Here is a 21,236-nt window from a genome sequence, read left to right on the forward strand (position 1 = left end):
AATCATGTGAAATTGGCATCAAGGATTGGCATTGGCATTCATTCACTTCTTTTGCCTTTTGTAACAAAGTTGGCTCAGTCCTTCTCCCCATTCCCACAGAGGACTTCTTAAAACCTGTCTCTGTGTTTTGAAACCTATTTTGTTCATATAATTTATCAATATCTGAAATTATTTTGTTTTTTCTTTACTTTTTCTTGTCTTTTCGGTACATTAGTAAAATTAATTGAAAAGGCAGTGACTTTGTGACTATTTACAATTGCATTTCCAAAGCCCAGGATAGTAACTAGAAGATGTTATGTGCTCAAGAAATATTTAATGCATGACTAAATTAGCTTCATTCAGTATCCACTTTGTGGCATTTTGAAAATCAACTTGAAATCAACCATTTACAATTGCCACCATGCTTCTGTTTGTTCCTTGATATGTTTGAAGAAAACACAGGTGGATTTTAAGACTATAGTGTCAGAATATAATTTAAAGAGAGAAGCAAATGCAAAGAATTTATCTATTTTCCTTAGTTAAGTGAAAAATATTTTGCCTTTATGTACATGTCAATATTATTTGTGCTGCTGTGGTCATTAAATTTGGCTGTTGGTAGCTAAATCTCATAGATATTTTCCAGTATTGTATTTCCCTTCTGAATGTTGAAGGTGGTTCTCAGTATGCAGCTTAATATTATGTTAGTATTTGCATTAACTTGGGACCTGCTTTGAGACATAACACACATTCCTGACTTGCCCTCCACTTTTTCCTGATGAGCTTTGATAATAACCAAAAGACTGCTTGAATTTACCAGTCAGAAAAATCTGGTTAATGCTAACTGCTATTGCAGGGAGCAGAGTTTTTGTCAATAACTTTAGAAACTCTAATCCTAATTTACACAAAATACTAGCCACATTATGATACGTAATGGCATATGTAACGGCTCAGTCGGTTGAGCCTCCGACTTTGGCTCAGGTCATGATCCTGCAGTTCATGAGTTCAAGCCCCACATCAGGCTCACTGCAGTCAGCCTGTCAGTGCAGAGCCCACTTCAGATCCTCTGTCCCTTTCTCTCTGTCCCTGTCCCCCACTTGAGCTCACCCAAAAATAAATAAATATTAAAAAAAGTTCTCTCTCTCTCTTTTTCCCTCTGCCCTCCTCCCCAGCTCACATACACAGGCTTTCTCTCTCTCTCTCTCTCTCTCAAATAAAAAAGAAAGATTTATATTCTCAGGATTAACTCAAATTGAAGATTAGGTCCTGTTTACTCCAGAATAATCTAATTGTAGATAAAAATATTTCCTGGAGACATATGCATCACAATAATTTGAAATAATGAAGGAATGTATCATATGCATAATGTAAAAAAAAACAACTAAGAATAACAGCTTCCTTTAAAAATGAAAATTAGGCAAATGACTTTAATAGTTATTAGCGTGTTCACTTGTACAGGTCACCTTCAGCTGCAGATTGTGTGGGACCACAGATGGCTTTGTCTTCAGAGTCTTAAGGGCTTGATTGCCTTAAAGATGCTCCAAACAAATGCATAGAGAGGGTAGCAGTTTAATGTAGAGTGTAAGCTGATTTGCAAATCACGCAGGCTAGATTTCAAATGAATTCTATTCATCAAAGCCATTTACCCAGTGACATCCTTTAAGATTAGAGTTCTGTTCAGGGATATCACAATGAATGAGTGGAATTGGACTTACCCAAATTTCCCAAACATATCAGCTCATTATCACTGGATCTCAGGGTTGGAGTAGGAACGGAGCAGAAATTCAGTCCTCTGGAGGTACCAGTTTCTCTTCTTCTGGGCAGTTTACATACGCCTCATGTGCAGCACAGAGAGACATCAGTAAAGATAGTAATTGCCAAAATTAGGCACCTGGTTGGCTCAGTTGATTAAGCGTCCAACTTCAGCTCAGGTCATGGTCTCATGGCTCATGAGTTCAAGCCCTATATTGGGCTCTGTGCTGACAGCACGGAGCCTGGAGCCTGCTTCAAATTTTGTGTCTCCTTCTCTTTCTGCCCTCCCCTGCTTTCTCTCTCTCTAAAAAATAAATAAACATTAAAAAAATGTTAATGGGGCGCCTGAGTGGCTCAGTTGGTTAAGTGTCAGAGTCTCAGTTTCAGCTCAGGTCATGACCTTGTAGTTTTGTGAGTTGAACTCCACATCAGGCTCTGTACTGTCAGCGCAGAGCGTGTTTGGGATTCTCTCTCTCTCCTTCTGTCTCTGCCCCTCCCTTGCTCATGCTGTCTCTCAAAAATAAATAAACTTTTTAAAAAATTATAAAAATTTGCTAACCTTATGAGTCCAGTGACTGTATTCGTTTGCTAGGACTGTTGTAACAAAGTACCACAAACTGAGTAGTTTAAACAATTTGTTGTTGCACAGTTCTGAAGGCTAGAAGTCTAAGATCAAGGTATCATCAGGGCCAGCTCCCTCTGGCCCTAAGAAAGGACCTGTTTGAGATCTTTCTCTTGGCTCCTGGTAGTTCTTTGTCTTGTGGCCACATCACTGGACTCTTCACAGGGAGTACTCCTTGTGTGTGTCTTTGCGTGACCATCTTCTTGTATATTAGATTAGGGATCTGCGCTACTCAAAAAACATTTGCAAGGACACATTTTGAGGTAATGAGGGTTAAAACTTCAACATATGAATTGGAGGGGAGGCACAGTTCAATCTGTAATAGTTAACCATGTATTTTTATTGTCCTAATTGGGACACTGGTGAAAGTGAAGGGAGTAGTGTTAATCATTAATCTGGGATAAGCAGCATAGACTGAAATTGCCTTAGGCAAACCTGAATACATGGTCACTGTCCCTATGAGATAGATACAATTTATCCCATTTTTCAGAGGTTCAGTGAGGTTGAATAACCTCCCCAGAGTTATATAGAAAGAGGACAAGTATTATTCAAATTCAGGACAATCAGATTCTAAAAAAAGGAGAAAATCTATCCTAACAGAAGTTAACATTTTCATGTCTATAGAGGAAATTTCTATATTATGACTCTGGGTAATGTAAAGAATGGATTTGTTTTGCTCCATTCTCTAGAATTTCTTTATCTCTTTTTTTGCTTAATCAATTTTAGCTCTTAAGAAAGAAAATAGTAATGTGGTATGTTACATTAGGCTTAATTAACATTTAATTTACCTGATGACTACAAGTCTTTGATTTTTGTTTGCTGGATATTCTGTTGGTATTTGGAGAGTGAGAAGACACCGAAAGCTAAACAAAGAGAATACCATGAATATTAAATTATTTTAGGCTTGTGAGAAGAATTTTGAAATGACTTTTTGAAAGTGTAAACCACTTACTGTTTTTATCATGCTTTATTTGTAATCTAGATTTGATTTGTTGGTTGATTTGTTAATAAATAAGAAACATTTTAGCATTCTTCATTGTCTATCACTAAAGTAAAACAAACTTTGAAAAATCTAAAAGACTGCTTTGCTTTTCATACTTTATAAGAAGGAAATAAAAAAAAAATTATCTGGAATTCTATGATGCAGGAGTTACCACTGTCAGCATTAGCATTTTGCTGTGTTATTCTGTATTCTTCAGTTCTTTTTTTGCAAGGGGGGGAGGGGTATGCATGGTAAAGGTTAAATGGTCAAGAAATCAATAAATGGCAGTTGTAGCTACCATTCCTTCCACTACTGCTGATGCTGTTACTACTGCTACTATTATTAATTCATTTTCATTTTTGTCATCATCATCAAGGAGAAGCATTACAGAAATACCAGAGAAGTACAATCAGTATGACTTAGGTACTAGATATAGGGGACAGTGGAGAAAAGGAAGTACGTTGGAGGGCTAAGCTTCCTATTTGGTAACTGGATGAGTGTGGTATCACTAATCAGGGCAGGAGATGCAGAGCACATAGGATTAGAAGTTGAAGACATGAATTCAGAATGCTAAATTGGAGTTATTTGTGGCGTATCCAAATAAAGATACCTGGTTGATGTATGGCTCTCTCAAGACTGGGGCTCCACAGAGAGATCTGAATTAAGATAAATACGTGTTATAAGTTTAGTGTTAAAATAAGATTCTATTTTCATAGTTTTTCAAATAAATTGGACTCTATGCCTTTATTCTTCTGACAGTGAAGAGCCACACCTTCCTAGGGGTCATGATTATAATAAGGTCAAAAATTCCAGGTCCACTTCCCTAGTGCAAAGGTTGATTTTTGTCTCACAAAAGAAGTTGACATGTCTGGATAGTTCTTTAAAGAGTACTGTTTCTGTTTGTACGGCCATTGTTACTTTTATTTACCTTTTTTTTTTTTCCATTTTAGGAGGTTGCCATCATGTTATAGTGCCCAATTCAAAGGGAGAGTCCTGGGTGCTCCTTCCCGGTGGGAGGCTGGGAAAATGAGGCTTCACTGGGGGCTCTGCTACATTCACGTCTACGTGATGTTACTGCTGAAAACACACAGTACTTAGGCGGAGCAAGGCCCCATGTGTCACAGGGGCCTTGCAACTCAACATTGTCGCTGCCATCTCATGAAGCAGTGTCAGACACAATGGGAAGGTCAGAAAGACTGTGATGAAAAGTGACCATTGGAGCAACAGGGAGTTCATTGTTGACCTCACAGGGGAGTTTGCTGGAATGATGCGAGTGATACCCAGATTGAACGAGAGTGAGACTCAAATGGGACATGAGCAAGTAAAGGACTAACATATGCTGCTTATGAAAGGAAAGACCTGTCTCTGAGGGAAAGGGAAGACATGGAAGTTTTACATATGCTGAAGGCAAACATTTTAGTGTGTCCTTCTTTGATTGCAGGGTCTGGCATCCTGCCATGTAAGTGCATTGTTAAATGAGAGAATAAAGAATAAATAGTGATTCTGAGTTACTGTTCTTTCTAAATAATTAGGCTTTGACTAGAGGGTAGCTTCAGATTTGTCCTGGAGACTAAATTTTGTCACATTTTGTCATCTCATAGTAAAATTTCTTTTAATGTGTTGTGTATGTTCACTTGTTTTTTTTTAAAATCGTTTGCCTGTTTTCTAAATAATAACCTCTAGATGGAAGGTACTCAGTAATCTGAGCGAGTATGGATCAGTTATTGAACTACCAGTGGTTCTACTTAACATATTACCAATTTGTGAAATTCTTTTGAAACTCATCACCCCCAACTGATATAGAATATGAAATCTCTTTTTAAAACCAAAGAATCAAGGGGCGCCTGGGTGGCTCAGTTGGTTAAGCTCCGACTTCGGTTCAGGTCATGATCTTGTGGTTTGTGGGTTTGAGCCCCACGTCGGACTCTGTGCTGACAGCTCAGATTCAGATTCTGTGTCCTCCTCTCCCTCTCCTCCCCCTGCTCGTGCTCTGTCTCTCTCAAAAATAAATAAACAGTAAAAAAAAATTTTTTTAAACAAAGAATCAGGGCACCTGGGTGGCTCAGTGGGTTAACTGTCTGACTCTGGATTTTGGCTCCAGTTATGATCTCACAGTTCATGAGATTGAGCCCAGCATAAAATCAGGAGATTTAACTCGGGCTCACGTATTAAAAGGAACATGACACAAGCCTGATGTTGGCAAATGTTTAAATACTGAAGTGCTCTGGGCTCAGTCCCTCCGTGCACAAGGGGAAGACACAGTCCATTGCCCTGAACTGCCCACCGTGTGTTGGCTCAGCTGCATGTGGAGCCTCTTTCTGGTAGTGCAGGGCCTACCAAATGGCACAGTGCTTTGCTACCTTACTTTTTTCTGACCTGGAGACTTCCTCTGTTTGCAGGTGAGCGGCCCTATCAATGTCCTTACTGTGAAAAAGGATTCAGTAAAAATGATGGACTGAAGATGCATATTCGTACCCATACCAGGGTAAGATTATATTTCAACTCATTAATACTTAGTATAAAAATCTATACTTGTTTTTATTTTTTAATTTTTTTTAACATTTATTCATTTTTGAGAGACAGAGAGATACAGAGTGTGAATAGGGAAGGGGCAGAGAGAGAGGGAGACACAGAATCCGAAGCAGGCTCCAGGCTATGAGCGGTCAGCATAGAGTCCGACGTGGGGCTCGAACTCATAAACTGCGAGATCATGACCTGAGCCGAAGTCTAACGCTCAACCAACAGAGCCACCCAGGCGCCCCCTATACTTGTTTTTAAAAAGGAAGATATTTAGTGATGCGTGGGTGGCTCAGTCAGTTAAGCCTCCAACTTCAGCTCAGGTCATGATCTCACAGTTTGTGAGTTTGAGCCCCATATCGGGCGGGCTCTGTGCTGACAGCTCAGAGCCTGGAGCCTGCTTCAGATTCTGTGTCTCCCTCTTCCTCTGTCCTTCCCCCACTCTCTGTCTCTCTCTCTCTCTCTCTCTCAAAAAATTTTTTTTTAATTTAAAAAAGTTATTTAACTTTACATAAAAAAATAAAAGTGATGTATCTGAAATTATATGTTTATATTTATGATGGACATTTGAGGATACACTTTTTTTAAAAGAAAAAACAATGAAAGAAACAAAAGTCCAAACTCCAAAAGTTTCCCCATTCTTTGAGTTGTGAATGTGTTTAGGAGGAATAGGAGTTATAATTTGCAAAGTGCCAAATAAATAGATAGCAACATTTTAATACTAAAAAGTATAAAAAATGCTATCTTGCAGAGCATTTGCCAGTAACAGGAACATTCTTGAATTAGAGGCTTGTCTGTAAGTCTGTGACCACTAATTAATACATATGAGCAAGTACATTTGCAAGAAAGATGTTGAAAATAATGTGAGTTATTGGTAGGGGCTGAAAACTGGAAAGGACAACTCACTGCTTCACAGGGTGTGCCTGGTGCTGCCTTCCAATCTTTTCCAAGGGTGCCCTGTGTTCTTTTGCTTGTCAACACCTTTCTCTGGACTGTTCATTCTGTTACATATGGCTTCCCCAAACTCAAGCATCTAAGTCACCTGCCATATTAAAGACCATGAACAGCTCACTCTGTATCCAGCTACGTTTCTTAGCTCACTATTCTGTTTAGGGCACAGATAGATACTTTCTATGAACTTTCCACTTGGAAATTTGATGTTTTAAATAGTTCTGGATTTTGCTGTACCTGTCTTGTCACTGCATTATTTCTCATGATGTTCTTTTTTGGTCTGGCCTTTTAAGAGTGCTTATGGTTTGTATATAAATGACATATTTTTCCAGCTTTTAAGAACATGCTTAATCCCCTAAGAGCAATTCTAATTTAGGCCTTTCCTGGATTTCACTTTTTACCTTAACTATAAAATAAAAACTTTAGAGAAAACACATAATAATAAAATCCTTTCCAGTATAATAATATTCTAGCCTTCCATTCCAGTTCTGTAGGCCATAAAAGATACCCTCTGAGGTCCTATTAAGAAAATAACTCTTCTTGTCTTTCTGGTGGAGGACACGGGCAGTTTCTCTACTCATTAAAGCAAATCCATAGCGGGTTTCTTGTTCTCGTTTATAACATCATATTTATATTATATGAATATTAGTAATTGGAGTACTTATGGGATATACAATTACTTCGTAAACAATAAAGGATGAGGCAAATATGACTGCTCATAATATGACTTAAATGTGCATAGTCAAAATATTTTTTTTTTTACAATTAGTACTATTAAAGATATTTAAGTTGTTTTTAGTTCAGTTTAGGAAATTATCTTATATGTGTACAGTTTTTATAGTAGTGTTAATAATGTGTTTTAAAGATGCCGGTATACCAGCAAAGGAATCCTGGTCCCTCTCATCAAAACTAGTGACGTTAACCAATTCTGGGCATTATGGGAACATATTATATTATTCCACATGATGACCTACAATAAACACGATTATACCACAGAAGAGTCTGTTTAAGTCACAGCAGGAAATAAAAAAGTCTTTTGGGTTCTCTCAAGAAAGTATGATATTTCCAATTCAACTAATCCATTTTTACTTTGTTTTAATATAAAGTTTATTAATGACACTAATAGAAATAATTATAATAAATACAAAGACCACCAATCACATGCCAGGTACTAGTCTGGGCCTTCACATTAATTCATTTAAGAAGCCTCATAATAATTTGTTTATTAAAAGCTCATAACAATTTGTTAGTAAATTTAAAAAAAAATTTAGGGCTTTTTAAGGTAGGTATTATTATGATTCCTTTTTAAAAAATGAGAAACTGAGGCACAAGCAAGTAAGTATCAGAGCTGAGATGGGAACGCAAACAGATTGGCTACAGAGACCACCCCCTTACCTACTACACACATTTGCTTTTTATTTACTTAAATATTTTCATTCTACTGACTAGTGTACTTTCCATATATTTTTAAACTAAACAAACTGCAGTAATGACCCCAAATTTAAAAGCCTCATGTTCATTTGAATATTTGAGCCTTGACTCTAGGATCCTGAAACTGCCTCAAGGTGTCCAGGTGCAGGTGGTACCTTTTAGCAGCTCTCAAGCACTAACTGCAGAAAAAGAAAACAAATCCGACCCTTTGATTAAGGGAACACCTGACAGTGCCTCAAACAGAAGCACCCAGGATTTTAGACAGTATTCCCTACAAATAATAGAGTACCCCAAAGAACAGGCTAAATAGATACGAGCCTTTCAGGTTTTGCCTCAAACTCTTCTTTAAATTCTTTTTCGTGCATTGTGTTTTATAACAGGCAGCTTTAGTTTTGAAATTGTATCTCCTAAGCATTAAATAGATACAGATATCCTCTGCATATTAGCACAACTTTCCAAAAGCTAAGATTATCCACTGAGGCAATCTAATTAATATCAAAAACCGAAAGATACTTTTAAAAACAGTTGTAGAGGAGCAAGCTGTGCAAGTTTTATTTTCCCAGTCTTATTGGGGTTTTACAGGAACAAATGCAAAGATGATATCATTACATTTGGTCCATAACACATTTCAGTTTCAGTTTTGTACTCCCATTACGTTTGGTATTCAGATAGCTCTAATTCCGGGCATTTTTGACTTATTTCAAAAGATAATTTGAATTCCGCTACAATAAAAACTATATTATTCAGCAAGCTACGTCTTTGAGAAGTTTTGGTGAGTCTGCACAAAATGCCATGCCGTGCCTGCATCCTCAGATTTACATTCTGTGGTTACTGCATGGATGCCTTTGTGAAGGAACACAAAATCCTTTCACTCAAGTATTGTTTATATGGTCCAGTAAGGGCTGCAAGTGTGGGAGACAGCTTTGCTACAATCCACATTTTACTAAAAGGCTAAACACTCATTGGTCTCCTATGGAGAGGCCACAGCTTAAGTCCAAGACTTAATTTCCTTTTTTGATTTCTTTTTATCCATTTCCTCCAATATATTGTATATTCTCCTTATTTTTGGTTTTCAGCACTTACACTCTGTTGTGCTAGATGTATCCATCCTGCTTGTATCTATATTTGTTATTAATAGTTACATTTTGGAAAAATTCTCAGCTATTTTTTTATTATTATTATTTCTTTGGTCCCTTTCTTTCTTTTTCTTAAGGGATGTCAAGTATATATGTTAGATTGTTTGATGTTGTCCCATAGCTCTTGGTAGTTCTCTTCTGTTTTTGTTTTGCTAGGTTTGCTTTTTGCTTTTTGATCACAGATCACAGTGTTCTTCTTCTTGTCTTTGTGTTTCTATTTTCCGTTCAGATATTTTCAGTTCCACTGAATCTTTCCTCTGTTGTCCCCAGTCTGCCTATTGAAGGAGTTCATCTTTTGTTTACTTTTTAATGTTTATTTCTTTTTGAGAGACAGAGAGAGACAGAGCATGAGCGGGAGAGGGGCAAAGAGAGGGAGACACAGAATCTTAAGCAGACTCCAGGCTCTGAGCTGTCAGTACAGAGCCCAGTGCAGGGCTCGAACCCGCAAACCATGAGATCATGACCTGAGCCAAAGTCAGAAGCTTAACCGAGGTGCCCCAAAGGAGTTAATCGTTGATATCATGTTTTTCACTTCTAATATTTCCATTTGGCTTTTAAAAAGTCATTTCCATGTCTCTGTTAAAGTTGCCCATTTGTTTGTACATGTCCACCTTTTCACTGGATTCTTAAAATATTAATTATAGTTATTTTAAATTATTTGATCAGTTCGCCATCTGGACCATCTTTGAGTCTTGTTGTGTTGCCTATTCTGTCTGTTGATAACGGGTTTAGGGGGGTTGCTTTTTGTGTGTCACACAAAATTTTGATTCAGTGCCTATTACTGTGTGTAAAAGACTAGTAGAGACCAATGTAAATATTATTTATACCTGGGAATAGGCACACCTCTTTTTCAGACAGATCATTAATGTGAGGGATTGAGCTAATCTAGTCAACAGTTGAACTAACTTTGGGTCTCTTGTTGCTATAGTTACCATAGCTTTTAAGCTCCTCCCATGGTGGGCTGCTGTTTACATGTTCTTGGTGGATGGTCTGGATGGTCAGGAGTTTTCTGCAGTAATTCTACTCTGCTGACAGACCCCGTATGCCTTTGCCACAGAAGAGGTCACCTTCTCTCCCTGTCTCTCCCTCTCTTCCTCTCCGCCTTTGCATCTCTACTGGTTGTAATCTGCTGGTGCTTGTTACTCAGCATGAGATGTGAGTGGGGCAGAGGACTCTTGCCTCTCTACCTCTAGGTTTAGGATGAGGCAGGTGCTATGCACCTGAGCTTCTGAGATAGAGCTTTCTCAGCATTCCTGCTCTTACCAAGTGGTGGGCAACTTCTGCTTCTGCCTTAGTTCAGGTCTAGAGCTGCAGTGACCTGGGCACTAGCTGCATTGGCTATTTAAAATGTAATTGTAGGGACACCTGGGTGGATCAGTCAGTGGCGCATCCAACTCTTGATTTTGGCTCAGGTCATGATTCCGGGGTTGTGGGATCAAGCCCCATGTCGGGCTCTGCACTGAGTGTGGAGCCTGCTTAAGATTCTCTCTCTCCCTCTGCCCCTCCCCAACTGATGCTTGCTCACTCTCACTCTCTCTCTGTTTCTAAAATAAAAAATAAAATAAAATGTAATTGCAATTAATTGTAACTACAATGAATTGTAGTTTAATTAAAATTAAAGGTGATTAATAGGACGTGTGGCTTGTGGCTACTCTATTGAACAGCAGAGCTATAAAACAATTCTGTCATTGCAGAAAGTTATTTTTTACAGCACAGATCTAGAAGGTCTGGTGGCTGAACTTGGCCTCGTGTCAATGGAAAGTTTGGGGCATAAGTGAGGTTTCTGCTCCTCTTCTGACAGCAGCAGACCTCTTGTGCACCTCATTGCGGACCTTGGGCAAAAGCAAGTCCAAGAGTACCTCCCCTTTAAGCCAGTGCAGGGTGCAGGGTGTGGGCAAGGTTCCGTTCTTCCCCAGAGACAGAGCCCTTTCCTGAGACCAGGGTGTACCAGGGTTTCCTGCCTCAGTCCCAGCAGCAGATGGCTTTGCCTCCTGACAGAGATAAGATACAAAACATGGCAGAGAAGAGGCATTTGTTTCCTGCATCAGAAGGGACTGTGGCCATGGTGGTGTTGTGCTTATTCCCTGGCGGTGGCCCATCACCACCTTGTAATCATGCAAGGACCAGAACACAGATAAGTCCTGGCCTGCCCCTAATCTTTCTCATGAGCACATGGTGGAGCCAATGGAAAAGAAGCTGTGATTGGTGTGGACTTCTAGGGTACTTGGGTCCCCATGATTCTAATCTGAGCTATCCCCAGAACACACAATGGGCCTTTAAGAACGCTTTAACATTGTACTTGTTTTCTTCCTACTCACTTAGGTGACAGCTGTCACTTCCTCTGTGCTGAGGCAAAGGGGAAGCAGTTCTTATCTTCCACTTCTGTGGCATTTAGTTCACCTGCTTGTCTGGTGACCTAAGCTCACAAAATGTCCCATGACCTTGGGTTCAAAACAATGATGTAGATTATCCAGCTCTTTTTATTTTTCTTGTTAGGGCGGGAGTGATGTTCTTTGTGTTTTTAAACATTTTAAAAGCAATAGTTTATCATAGCTGTCTGGGTCTGTTGGGATAACTTCTTGTATGTAATATCTCTAGATTAATTATCTGCCTGGAAGCTGATAAAAGCAGAAAATCTTACACTCCCTTAGTTAACACCTCCATTTAGTTAGGGAAGCATCCCTATTTACAGACTCATGTGGCATAGACCACTGTGTTAGGTTTGTACAAAGCACTTCTGTTTCCCAGGCTGTGGAGAGGTCAGTCTGCCTCGGGGCAAGGGCTTGGCAGGCCTCCCACAGGGCAGTGCATTGGGAGTCATTTCTCATCACTTGTCCAAGTATCTCTCCTTATCTCGCTTCTCTTCTACCGTTCCTGGACTTTTTCCTCTGCTTGGGTGTTGGAGGAGACCACCTCTTGTGGGGAGCAAGACTTCTTTTGTGTGGGCGTGGGAGGGATTCCTTAATTTGGCTTCAAACCAAGGCTTGTTGAAACAAGCTCAAAAGGAAGTATTCATTTTCCCAGGGGTTTTAGGCTTAGAGATGCTCTAGGCACACTGGCAGACCTCTCCCCTCCTTATCGCTATAGTCCTTTTTCTAAAAGGTCTTCTTGACCACCCTAAACTATATCTGAGGTAGATATCTTTATGTGTAATGTCTCAAGTGCAAGTTAGTACAGTACACTTAGGAACAAAAATCATCTGCAATTATGGACCTTGGGTTTTTATTGTCTTAGAGCCAAAACACTCACTGAGATAGGGCACATTCTTATAAATATCCATTTTGTCAACATTAGGTTCAAAAGGAATTATTTTTATAATTATTTACTACTGAAGGTTTCACATCTTACTTCATCATTTGTGATGTTCAACACGGAAAGCACCTGGACAAATTAGAAAGTTATTCCAGAAAGTCTGCCTTTTGAACACCACTTAGAAACCCAATTAGCTTACATAACTTTCAAGATCACAGCTGTCTCTCTAGCCTTGTTTGTGGGAATAGCCAGATTAGTTCTTACAAATATGAAAATGCAAGTAATTGCCAGTGGTTAAAAGTAACAGCAAGTCTTTTATGTTGTTTATATTTTGTTAATTTTCTTCATGAATCTTCCTATCCCAGATCCTCCGGTAGTTCAGGTTTTTTGGTGGGTTTAGCAAACTCATGCACTTTGCACTTTCTTTTGCCACCATGCCATAAGACCCTGGGTCTCTAAGGCCAGACTGGAGTGGGATGTCTCTGAGTCCATGGGCATCAGGCACTGCTGAATTTATCTGGAGGCTTTGGGGATGGTATACCAATGTAGCAATTTGAAAACTATATAAAAATATCACCAGAGCACCCAGCTGGTGCATCATGTGGATGCAGCGTAAGCTTGATGTTGAAGGAAAAAGAAGAGTTAATTCATTACGGGTGAAGAGGAGGAGTGAGAAGTGGATACTAAGAGGAGGAAGAGGCAATAAGAATTTCCCCAGCTACAGGAACATTGTATAGGATTTTTGTAGCCTTGGTTGAGAACAGAAAGGGGTCTTTTAAGGGCAAGAATTGGCTTGCAGTCCTCATGAACACATTATGAGGCATTCACAAGAAACCTAGAGACAGATGCAGAAGCAAATCTGCTGAATCAGGAAGGGGGTGGGTAAGCTCATTCCAGGAAATGCCAGAGAGAGAGAGGGTGGTATTTCAGTTGAGCTTTGAGAATTATGGAGGAGGGCATGCTAGGCAGATGTAACCGCAGGGGCAGAGTGAGAGAGATAGTAGCTAAGGATCCTGTAAGGTGGCCTGTCTGCCATGACTAAGTCTGAGGATGCACATTGAAGTCTGGCTGCAGTGGCAACAGGCTGGGACTGATTTGGTAGGAATCCTGGAAGCATGTTGTTTTGTGTGATGTGTTTTATTTTGAGTAGGGGTGACATGATCAGCAATCTATTGAAAAGGCTGCTCTGAAGATACACTCAAAGGTGAATGAAAGGAGGCAGTACTGGAGGCAGGGAGACCCAGTCAGGAGGCATGCTGGAGTCAGCTGTGCTAGACAGGGAGCTCACACTGGGTGGCCATTGGACTTGAAAGTAGGAACATAGGTGAAAGACACCTTTGAAATGGTATTGAAACGGTTTAGACACGTCCTACCTGTAGGTGATGAAGAATAGGGAGGAGTCCCAGATGAACCTGGGATGCTTGGAAGGGGCACTTCAGAATATGGTGATGTTCCACATGGAGACAGGAAGAGTAGCTAGTAGATTTAGAGATTTAAAGTAGTTTGTTTGTTTGTTTGTTTGTTTATTTATTTATTTATTTATTTTAGAGAGACTGAGGCCATGTGAACAGGGGAGGGCCAAAGAGAGAGGGAGAGAGAGAATCCCAAGCAGGCTCTGCGCTGTCAGCGAGGGGACTGATGCCGGGCTCAAACTCACGCAACCATGAGATCATGACCTGAGCCTAAACCAAAAGTCAGATGGTTAACCGACTGAGCCACCCAGACATCCCTAGAGTAGTTTTGTATATAGAAAAGAGAAAGAGATTAAAAATAAATTTAATAACATTTTAAAACTTTATTACGGCTTTAGAGAAAACATTGTAATTTGCTTTTATTTTTTATTTTTCGAAATCTCACCAGCTTTTGTGCTTTTGGGGACTAAAGGGTATGGCTCATTGCCACTATTTGAAAACATCTTTAATTTGGTTTTGGAATTAGTAAATCTTTTATTGTTTCTACACATATTTCTTGGAATTTTATATGCCTTGCAAATCATTTAAGATAAATGGCTTTGAGACTATTATATTTTATTTGGCTCAGAAAATACACCTTCATGAAATTAAACATTCTTATTCTATCACAATAAGATAGATTTTCCCTTTGTAAAAGGGAAAATCAGACCATTTGAAAAATAACTTCCCTTTCAGGGACTGACAGCATTTTCTCCCTTTCTTTTTCTCTTTTTCTTTTCTGTGAAAATTATTTTTGATGGTCATCAACCCGTTTGGCCGAGTGCCTCCTTTTTTAATCCTCTGTGCAACTACGCTCATGAGTTAGTCAGCATTCTTAAAATTATTAGCAAAGAAAGTTTTCAGTTCTCTGGTTAGGAATACTTTTCTGGCATATCAAATGATATTCCTAATTTTAAAATAGGACTTATGGTTCAGGCATTCTAGAACATGATGATTGGTTCCCTGAATTTCCTTAGGATTTGAGAGTAAGAGACAAAAACGTAAAATAAATTGGATTTCATACTTTTGACAAATGTATTGGATAGGTAAATTATCCTATAGGAAAATGGACAAAAGTATTTTGTGGAGTTAAATTCTCTTTCACTGTATTTAGGATTATAAGGGTAGAGTTACATTGATGTGATGGATTGAACTGGTCCCAGGCATGAAGTGTGATTTTTCTGCAGAATTTTTTTAATAGTACTTACATTATCATTGAGTATTTCCATGCCTAACTTGATATTTTGGAACAAAACGAACAAACCTAGAATCATTCATCTAAAATGTAACATGTGTTAGTTAGAATATTGGTGTCGTAATGTTTTCAATATGGCTGCCATTAGTTTTTTCCCTTCTTGTATGCACATGCTGCTCTTTACATCCGCAAGTAGAGTCTACCTTCCCTTCCTTTGAATCTGGCCTGGCTACAGTGACTTGCTTGACCAATCAATAATAGAATACAGCGGAGGTAATATTCTAGAAGCTCAGAGGGTAGGTCATAAGAAACTTTGTAGCTTTTGTTTGTATCTCTTGGACCCATGCTGGGAAGATCACACATCATTTGGAGATAGGCACTCCACACAACAGCCAACACGAACTGCCAGTCATGAGAGTAAGCCATTTTGGACACCTAGCCTATTTGAACCTTCACATGGCTGCAACCATCTCCTGCAATTACAGGAGAGACTGAGACAGAGAACTGATGTCTCTGTTAACAGCCCACAAACCATGTCAGTCCCCATTCAGCCCACAAACCCAGCCCACACAACTGTGTCAGTACACATTGAATCCACAGATCCAGTCCACAAATAACTACTTATTTTAGGTCACTAGGTTTGGAGATGGCTTATTACACAGTGGTAGGTAAATAGAACAAGTGGTAAATATTGTCCAATGCTGAATACGTACGATTTTAATTTTATGATACACTTATGCATTTTAAAGTGGTTGACATTTCTGGACAAAGTACTAAAGTAAGCACTTACAGTATGTTCCTTAACAGAATTAGCTATTGGATCGTGATATCATTAGCAATGAAGCTATATTTTGTAATTGGGAAAATATAATTAAAAAAATTTTTTTAACGTTTATTCATTTTTGAGAGAAAAAGAGTGAGTAGGGGAGGGGCAGAGAGATAGGTAGACACAGAATCCAAAGCAGGCTCCAGAGATCATGATGAGATCAACCATGAGATCATGACCTGAGCTGAAGTCAGATGCTCAATCTACTGAGCCACCCAGGTGCCCCCTGGAAAATATGATTTTAAAAATATAGTTTAGGGGCACCTGGGTGGCTCAGTAGAGGTTAAGTGACAGACTCTTGGTTTCAGCTCGGGTCATGATCTCAGAGTTTCATGAATTAGAGCCCTGTGTCAGCCTCTGTGCTGGGCATGGAGCCTGCTTGGGATTCTCTCCCTTCCTCTTTCTCTCTGCCCCTCCCCCACTTGCACCGTCTCTGTCTCTCTCAAAATAAATAAACTTTAAAAAATACATATGTTGAGAATGCAATCTGGTGCAGCCACTCTGGAAGACAGTATGGAGGTTCCTCAAAAAACTAAAAATAGAACTACTCTATGACCCAGCAATTGCACTACTAGGCATTTATCCAAGGGATACAGGTGTGCTGTTTTGAAGGGACACATGTACCCCCATGTTTATAGCAGCACTATCAACAATAGCCAAAGTATGGAAAGAGCCCAAATGTCCATTGATGGATGAATGGATAAAGAAGATGTGGTATATATACACAATGGAGTATTACTCGGCAATCAAAAGGAATGAAATCTTGCCACTTGCAACTATGTGGATGGAACTGGAGGGTATTATGCTAAGCGAAATTAGTCAGTCAGAGAAAGACAAATATCATATGACTTCACTCATATGAGGACTTTAAGAGACAAAACAGATGAACATAAGGGAAGGGAAACAAAACTAATACAAAAACAGGGAGGGGGACAAAACAGAAGAGACTCATAAATATGGAGAACAAACTGAGGGTTACAAGAGGGGTTGTGGGAGGGGGATGCCCTGAATGGGTAAGAGGCACTAAGGAATCTACTCCTGAAATCATTGTTGTACTATATGCTAATTTGAATGTAAATTTAAAAAAAATAAAAATAAAAATATATAAAAATAAATAAATAAATAAATAAATAAATAAATAATACATATGTAGTTTAACAAATAGTACAGACAATTGTTTATAAAGGCATTTGCTGTTCTAAAAAGGATTTGAGAGACCCAGAAATGTGTGAACTTTAAAGGCTGTCATGATACTTATATACAACTTAATTCACGAATTCAAAGTCTAATGGCACATCTGCTTATGTAATACTAAAAATTGTATAAATTGGCTAAACGAAGGGCTTTCTTTTAAATAGTAGCCTGTAGGGGTGCCTCGGTGGCTCAGTTGGTTAAGCATCTGACTTTGGCTCAGGTCATGATCTCATGGTCCATGAGTTCGAGCCCCACGTTGGGCTCTGTGCTGACAGCTCAGAGCCTGGAGCCTGCTTCGGATTCTGTGTCTCCCTCTCTCTCTGACCCTCCCCTGTTCATGCTCTGTCTCTCTGTTCTCAAAAATAAAAATAAACATTAAAAAAATTTTAAATAGTAGGCTTTATAATTGGTGTGATATTGGGATGGCTGAAGTGAACAGGCTCATCACCATCATAACATTTTCTTTTCAGTAATTTTTAGAAAGTTAAATGACAACCAAAGAGTCTGAAACTGGGTTTTCTGGCAGTGTTTAGATCAGGAATGCTACCTGTTTGGGGGCCTCTGGTGTGTAATTCTTGCCTTTGGGGATGGTGGTCTGGCAAACACAATTATGGGTGGTCTCTGCTCAAATGTAATGATCATGAAAAGACAGGTTAGTTGGGATGTTCCTTGGTTAGGACTTTCCTCCTGATTAGGACACTTTCTGATTGAAGCTGTTTGAAATACACAAACCTCTCTTTTTGAATTTAACAAACTTACTGTTACAATTTGTTTATATCTTTCTCTTATTTAGACCTTGACTTCCGTGTGGACAGATATATTACAGCTCCTTTTTCTCAGCATCTGTGTGCCTGGCTCCTAGTGGTTATCAGACCACTGATTTGAATGAATGAAGTAAAATTATATCAGAAGTGAACTATTTCAAATTTACCAACAAATATGTAGCTAGATAAGGTATATGAATTCACTCATTCTTCATTTCTTCAAACAAACATTTGTTTAAGGAGTACAGTGTGCTACAAACTGAGAATACAGCAATAAACAGATCAGACATTATCCTCACCCTCAGTGAGTTTGGAGTCTGGTTATGATAATAAGTGTAATTCTTGCTTAATCAACAATTCCTTCTCATACTCAAAAGGTATGAGAAGACAAGAGCATGTGCATTTAGCAGATATCTGTCATGTGCCCACTATGTGCCAGAAACCATAGTGTTACAGGCCCTGCCTCATGTCCATTAGGAAAGGCGAACAATAAGGACGTTATTTTAAGTCATAAAAAATAACAAGGGCGCAAAGTGATGGAGTGGGGAAGTGCTGGATCCCAAGCCAAGTCCTGAAGTGCCTTTGTCATGACCCTCTCCTGTGTCACAGTGGTACTTCTTTGGACTGTTGGTGTCTCCTATTAACGTCTGCATGTCTGTGTTTCCCTAGGTTACAGTGAATGGGAGGCAGTTCTTTCTTTCTAGGCAACAATAGGTGATTATCCCCCTGTTGCTCTGTGCTTAATGTACCATGTTGACATATACCTCACTGCCCTCTTGGGCCTTTCTTATTATCAGTCTCTAAAGACTTTATTCTCAGAGGGAAGAAAGAGGGAAGCTAGAAGTCTGTGGTCCTCTGATGGAGCCATACTGCTCTGTTTAGCTGTCCTGACAGATGAAGTTCAGGTGGGCCATGCACCTTGGGCTACAGCATAGACCATGTAAAATTCTTCAAGCTTCAGCCTTATCTCCCACTGCTTGTTGCTCATTTGAGACAGCATTGGGATGGAGATGAATGAGAACAATTATGTTCTCATTTAATGTTATTAGGGAAAGCATTAAAACCCATCTCATTTGTAGAAAAGGTTGTAGATTATTTGCAAAGTTTAGTACTTTGTTAATAATGGGAAATCAATTTACACAGATATATCACTGTTCCAAGGAATTGAGGTTGTGATCATGGATGTAAACGTTGTCTCTCTTAGATTCCAGGATATAGGAGAACTTATTTCTTCTGCAAATGTTTTTTTATGCATACCTTGTGCCAGAGTTGTGCTAGGTACTAGGGATACATGGTTGAATCTCTAGTACAAGGTGCCTGGGAGTTTCAGGTAATTTTATGTGGTGGCTCCTGGAGCATACAGAGGGTATAATAATAAATAATAATGATAGAAAGAAGGCTTACAGAGTAAGTAGAGGACAGATGATACGGGCAGTTGAGACGCCCTCAACATTGAAAGGTCAGTAGTCTCAGAATTTTGGCTTTGTCAGACACTGCTAAATACTTTGTTTCTAGCTGCTTAGTGGCCAGAACCAGCCCCACTCTAATTATCAAATTACTTTGTTCTTAAATCTTAGAGATTTCTTTGTTCTCTGATTCAGTGATACCTCAGACTCAGCTGAGCTTGCCGATAAGTTTTGATTATTCTGTCCTGGGAGCTTTGGGTAGGGATAAGGTAACGTTTCAGGAAAATACTCCTAGGCTCACCATCCCTGGAGAAACAGTATATCCTTTCCTAGAGCCTTTTTCCTAGTATCCATTTGGTCTCCCTTCTTTTTTCCACTGCTCTACAGCAAGGAATAAGGTATCTGTGCCTAAAATCAAAAGGCCATATTTCCCATCCTCCTTCCAGACCTGACAGGAGAGCTCTTTTCAGCATTTAAATGAGCAACTCTTTCCTGCCCCAATAGGGTACATGAGACAGATATCATGCAAGTGACTTTTTTGTTATCTGTCACGTAACCTTCAGTCGGACTATTCCCACAGCTGGGATATTTTAACTGAGGTATTGGAGAAGGTTTGAGCTTATGAGTAATGTAAAATTCAGACAGATTTTCATTTGAAGGGATTACTTATGAAGTATTTGGTTAGCTGATTGATATTACTGTTATCCTGAATGATGGGAATAAAATCGGATCCCTGTGTCCTAAGTTGCGAATACTGGGGATGACATATGGCTTTTCTTGATCATCTCACATAAAGCCCTCAACATTAAAAACAAAAGAATTTATCATAGAGGTTTCTGTGACAGTTTCTATTTAACTTTGCTTACCAACGACTTTAAATATTTGTTGCATATATAGAGAACTCCTGATTAAAGAAACTTTTTTTGACCAATGTGGTGTGTTTCTAATTGCAACTTTTTAAGACTTAGGAAAGCATGTGTTTAGTTTCAGTTGGCCAGCTAACTTTTGCTGAGTTAGTGTCTGTCTTATGTGCTGTGTATTCAAGGAAGAGTTAAGGAAACGTTCTAGTTTTTAAAGATTCTGAATGGAGCATCTGGAGGAGATAATCAGAGCATGGCAGGGACCATGATAGAAGTATCCCAAGGGTGCTGTGAACCCACATAGGAGGGGTACCTGCCTCACTATAGGAGAAGAGTGCAGGCAGAGAAGGTGTCAGGAAAAACATGGGAGTTTAGTCTGAGGGAGTAGAAAGCTCATTCATGAAGTCTCCATGGAATGAAGAGAAAATGATTGAGTAGCAGAACATCCTCCAAAAGAAAACTGAGGAAAAGCAGTCAAAGAAGCTGAAGGAGAACCCGGAGAAAAGAGGTGGCATCAAAGCCAAAGGAGAGGAATTTGTAGTATTACGTAGAAAAACCATATGTGCAGTCTTCCTCGGAATTGTGTGATCTCCACAAGCATATCACAGGTTCTGAAAAGTTCAGCAGTAAAGACATCTCTTATAGTTTGTTTGACCTAGCGTTTGCCATGGTAATTTGAGCAGAGTGAGTGAGTGAGTGAGTGAGTGAGTGAGTGAATGAGTGGAGACGTGTGTATATGTTCTACTACATCTCCCTGGGACTAGCATTCTACAAAACAATTTAAGAAACACTGGTCTTGGGGCACCTGAGTGGCTCAGTCAGTTAGGCGTCCAACTTTGACTGAGGTCATGATCTCACAGTTCATTAGTTCGAGTCCCGTGTGGGGGCTCTGTGCTGACAGCTCAGAGCCTAGAGCCTGCT

General features: G+C 39.3%; 1 protein-coding gene across 5 annotated transcripts in view; it reads left to right on the forward strand.

Annotated features, from left to right (window-relative positions):
* Nucleotides 1-21,236, forward strand: part of PRDM5 (PR/SET domain 5) — a 206,345-nt gene that overhangs the window by 150,725 nt on the left and 34,384 nt on the right. For 4 of the 5 annotated variants that reach the window (XR_003421502.2, XM_027063646.2, XM_027063655.2 and 1 more), the window contains one exon: nucleotides 5,732-5,817. The exons of the other annotated variant lie outside the window; for it this stretch is intronic. Coding sequence is in view for 3 of the 4 variants with exons in the window: in XM_027063646.2 (XP_026919447.1) it covers nucleotides 5,732-5,817 (86 nt within the window). In the remaining variant the exon portion in view is untranslated. The remainder of the gene's footprint in view (nucleotides 1-5,731; nucleotides 5,818-21,236) is intronic. 5 annotated transcript variants of the gene reach the window in all.

The sequence above is a fragment of the Acinonyx jubatus genome, chromosome B1 (assembly GCF_027475565.1).
Source record: "Acinonyx jubatus isolate Ajub_Pintada_27869175 chromosome B1, VMU_Ajub_asm_v1.0, whole genome shotgun sequence".
NCBI lineage: Eukaryota > Metazoa > Chordata > Mammalia > Carnivora > Felidae > Acinonyx > Acinonyx jubatus.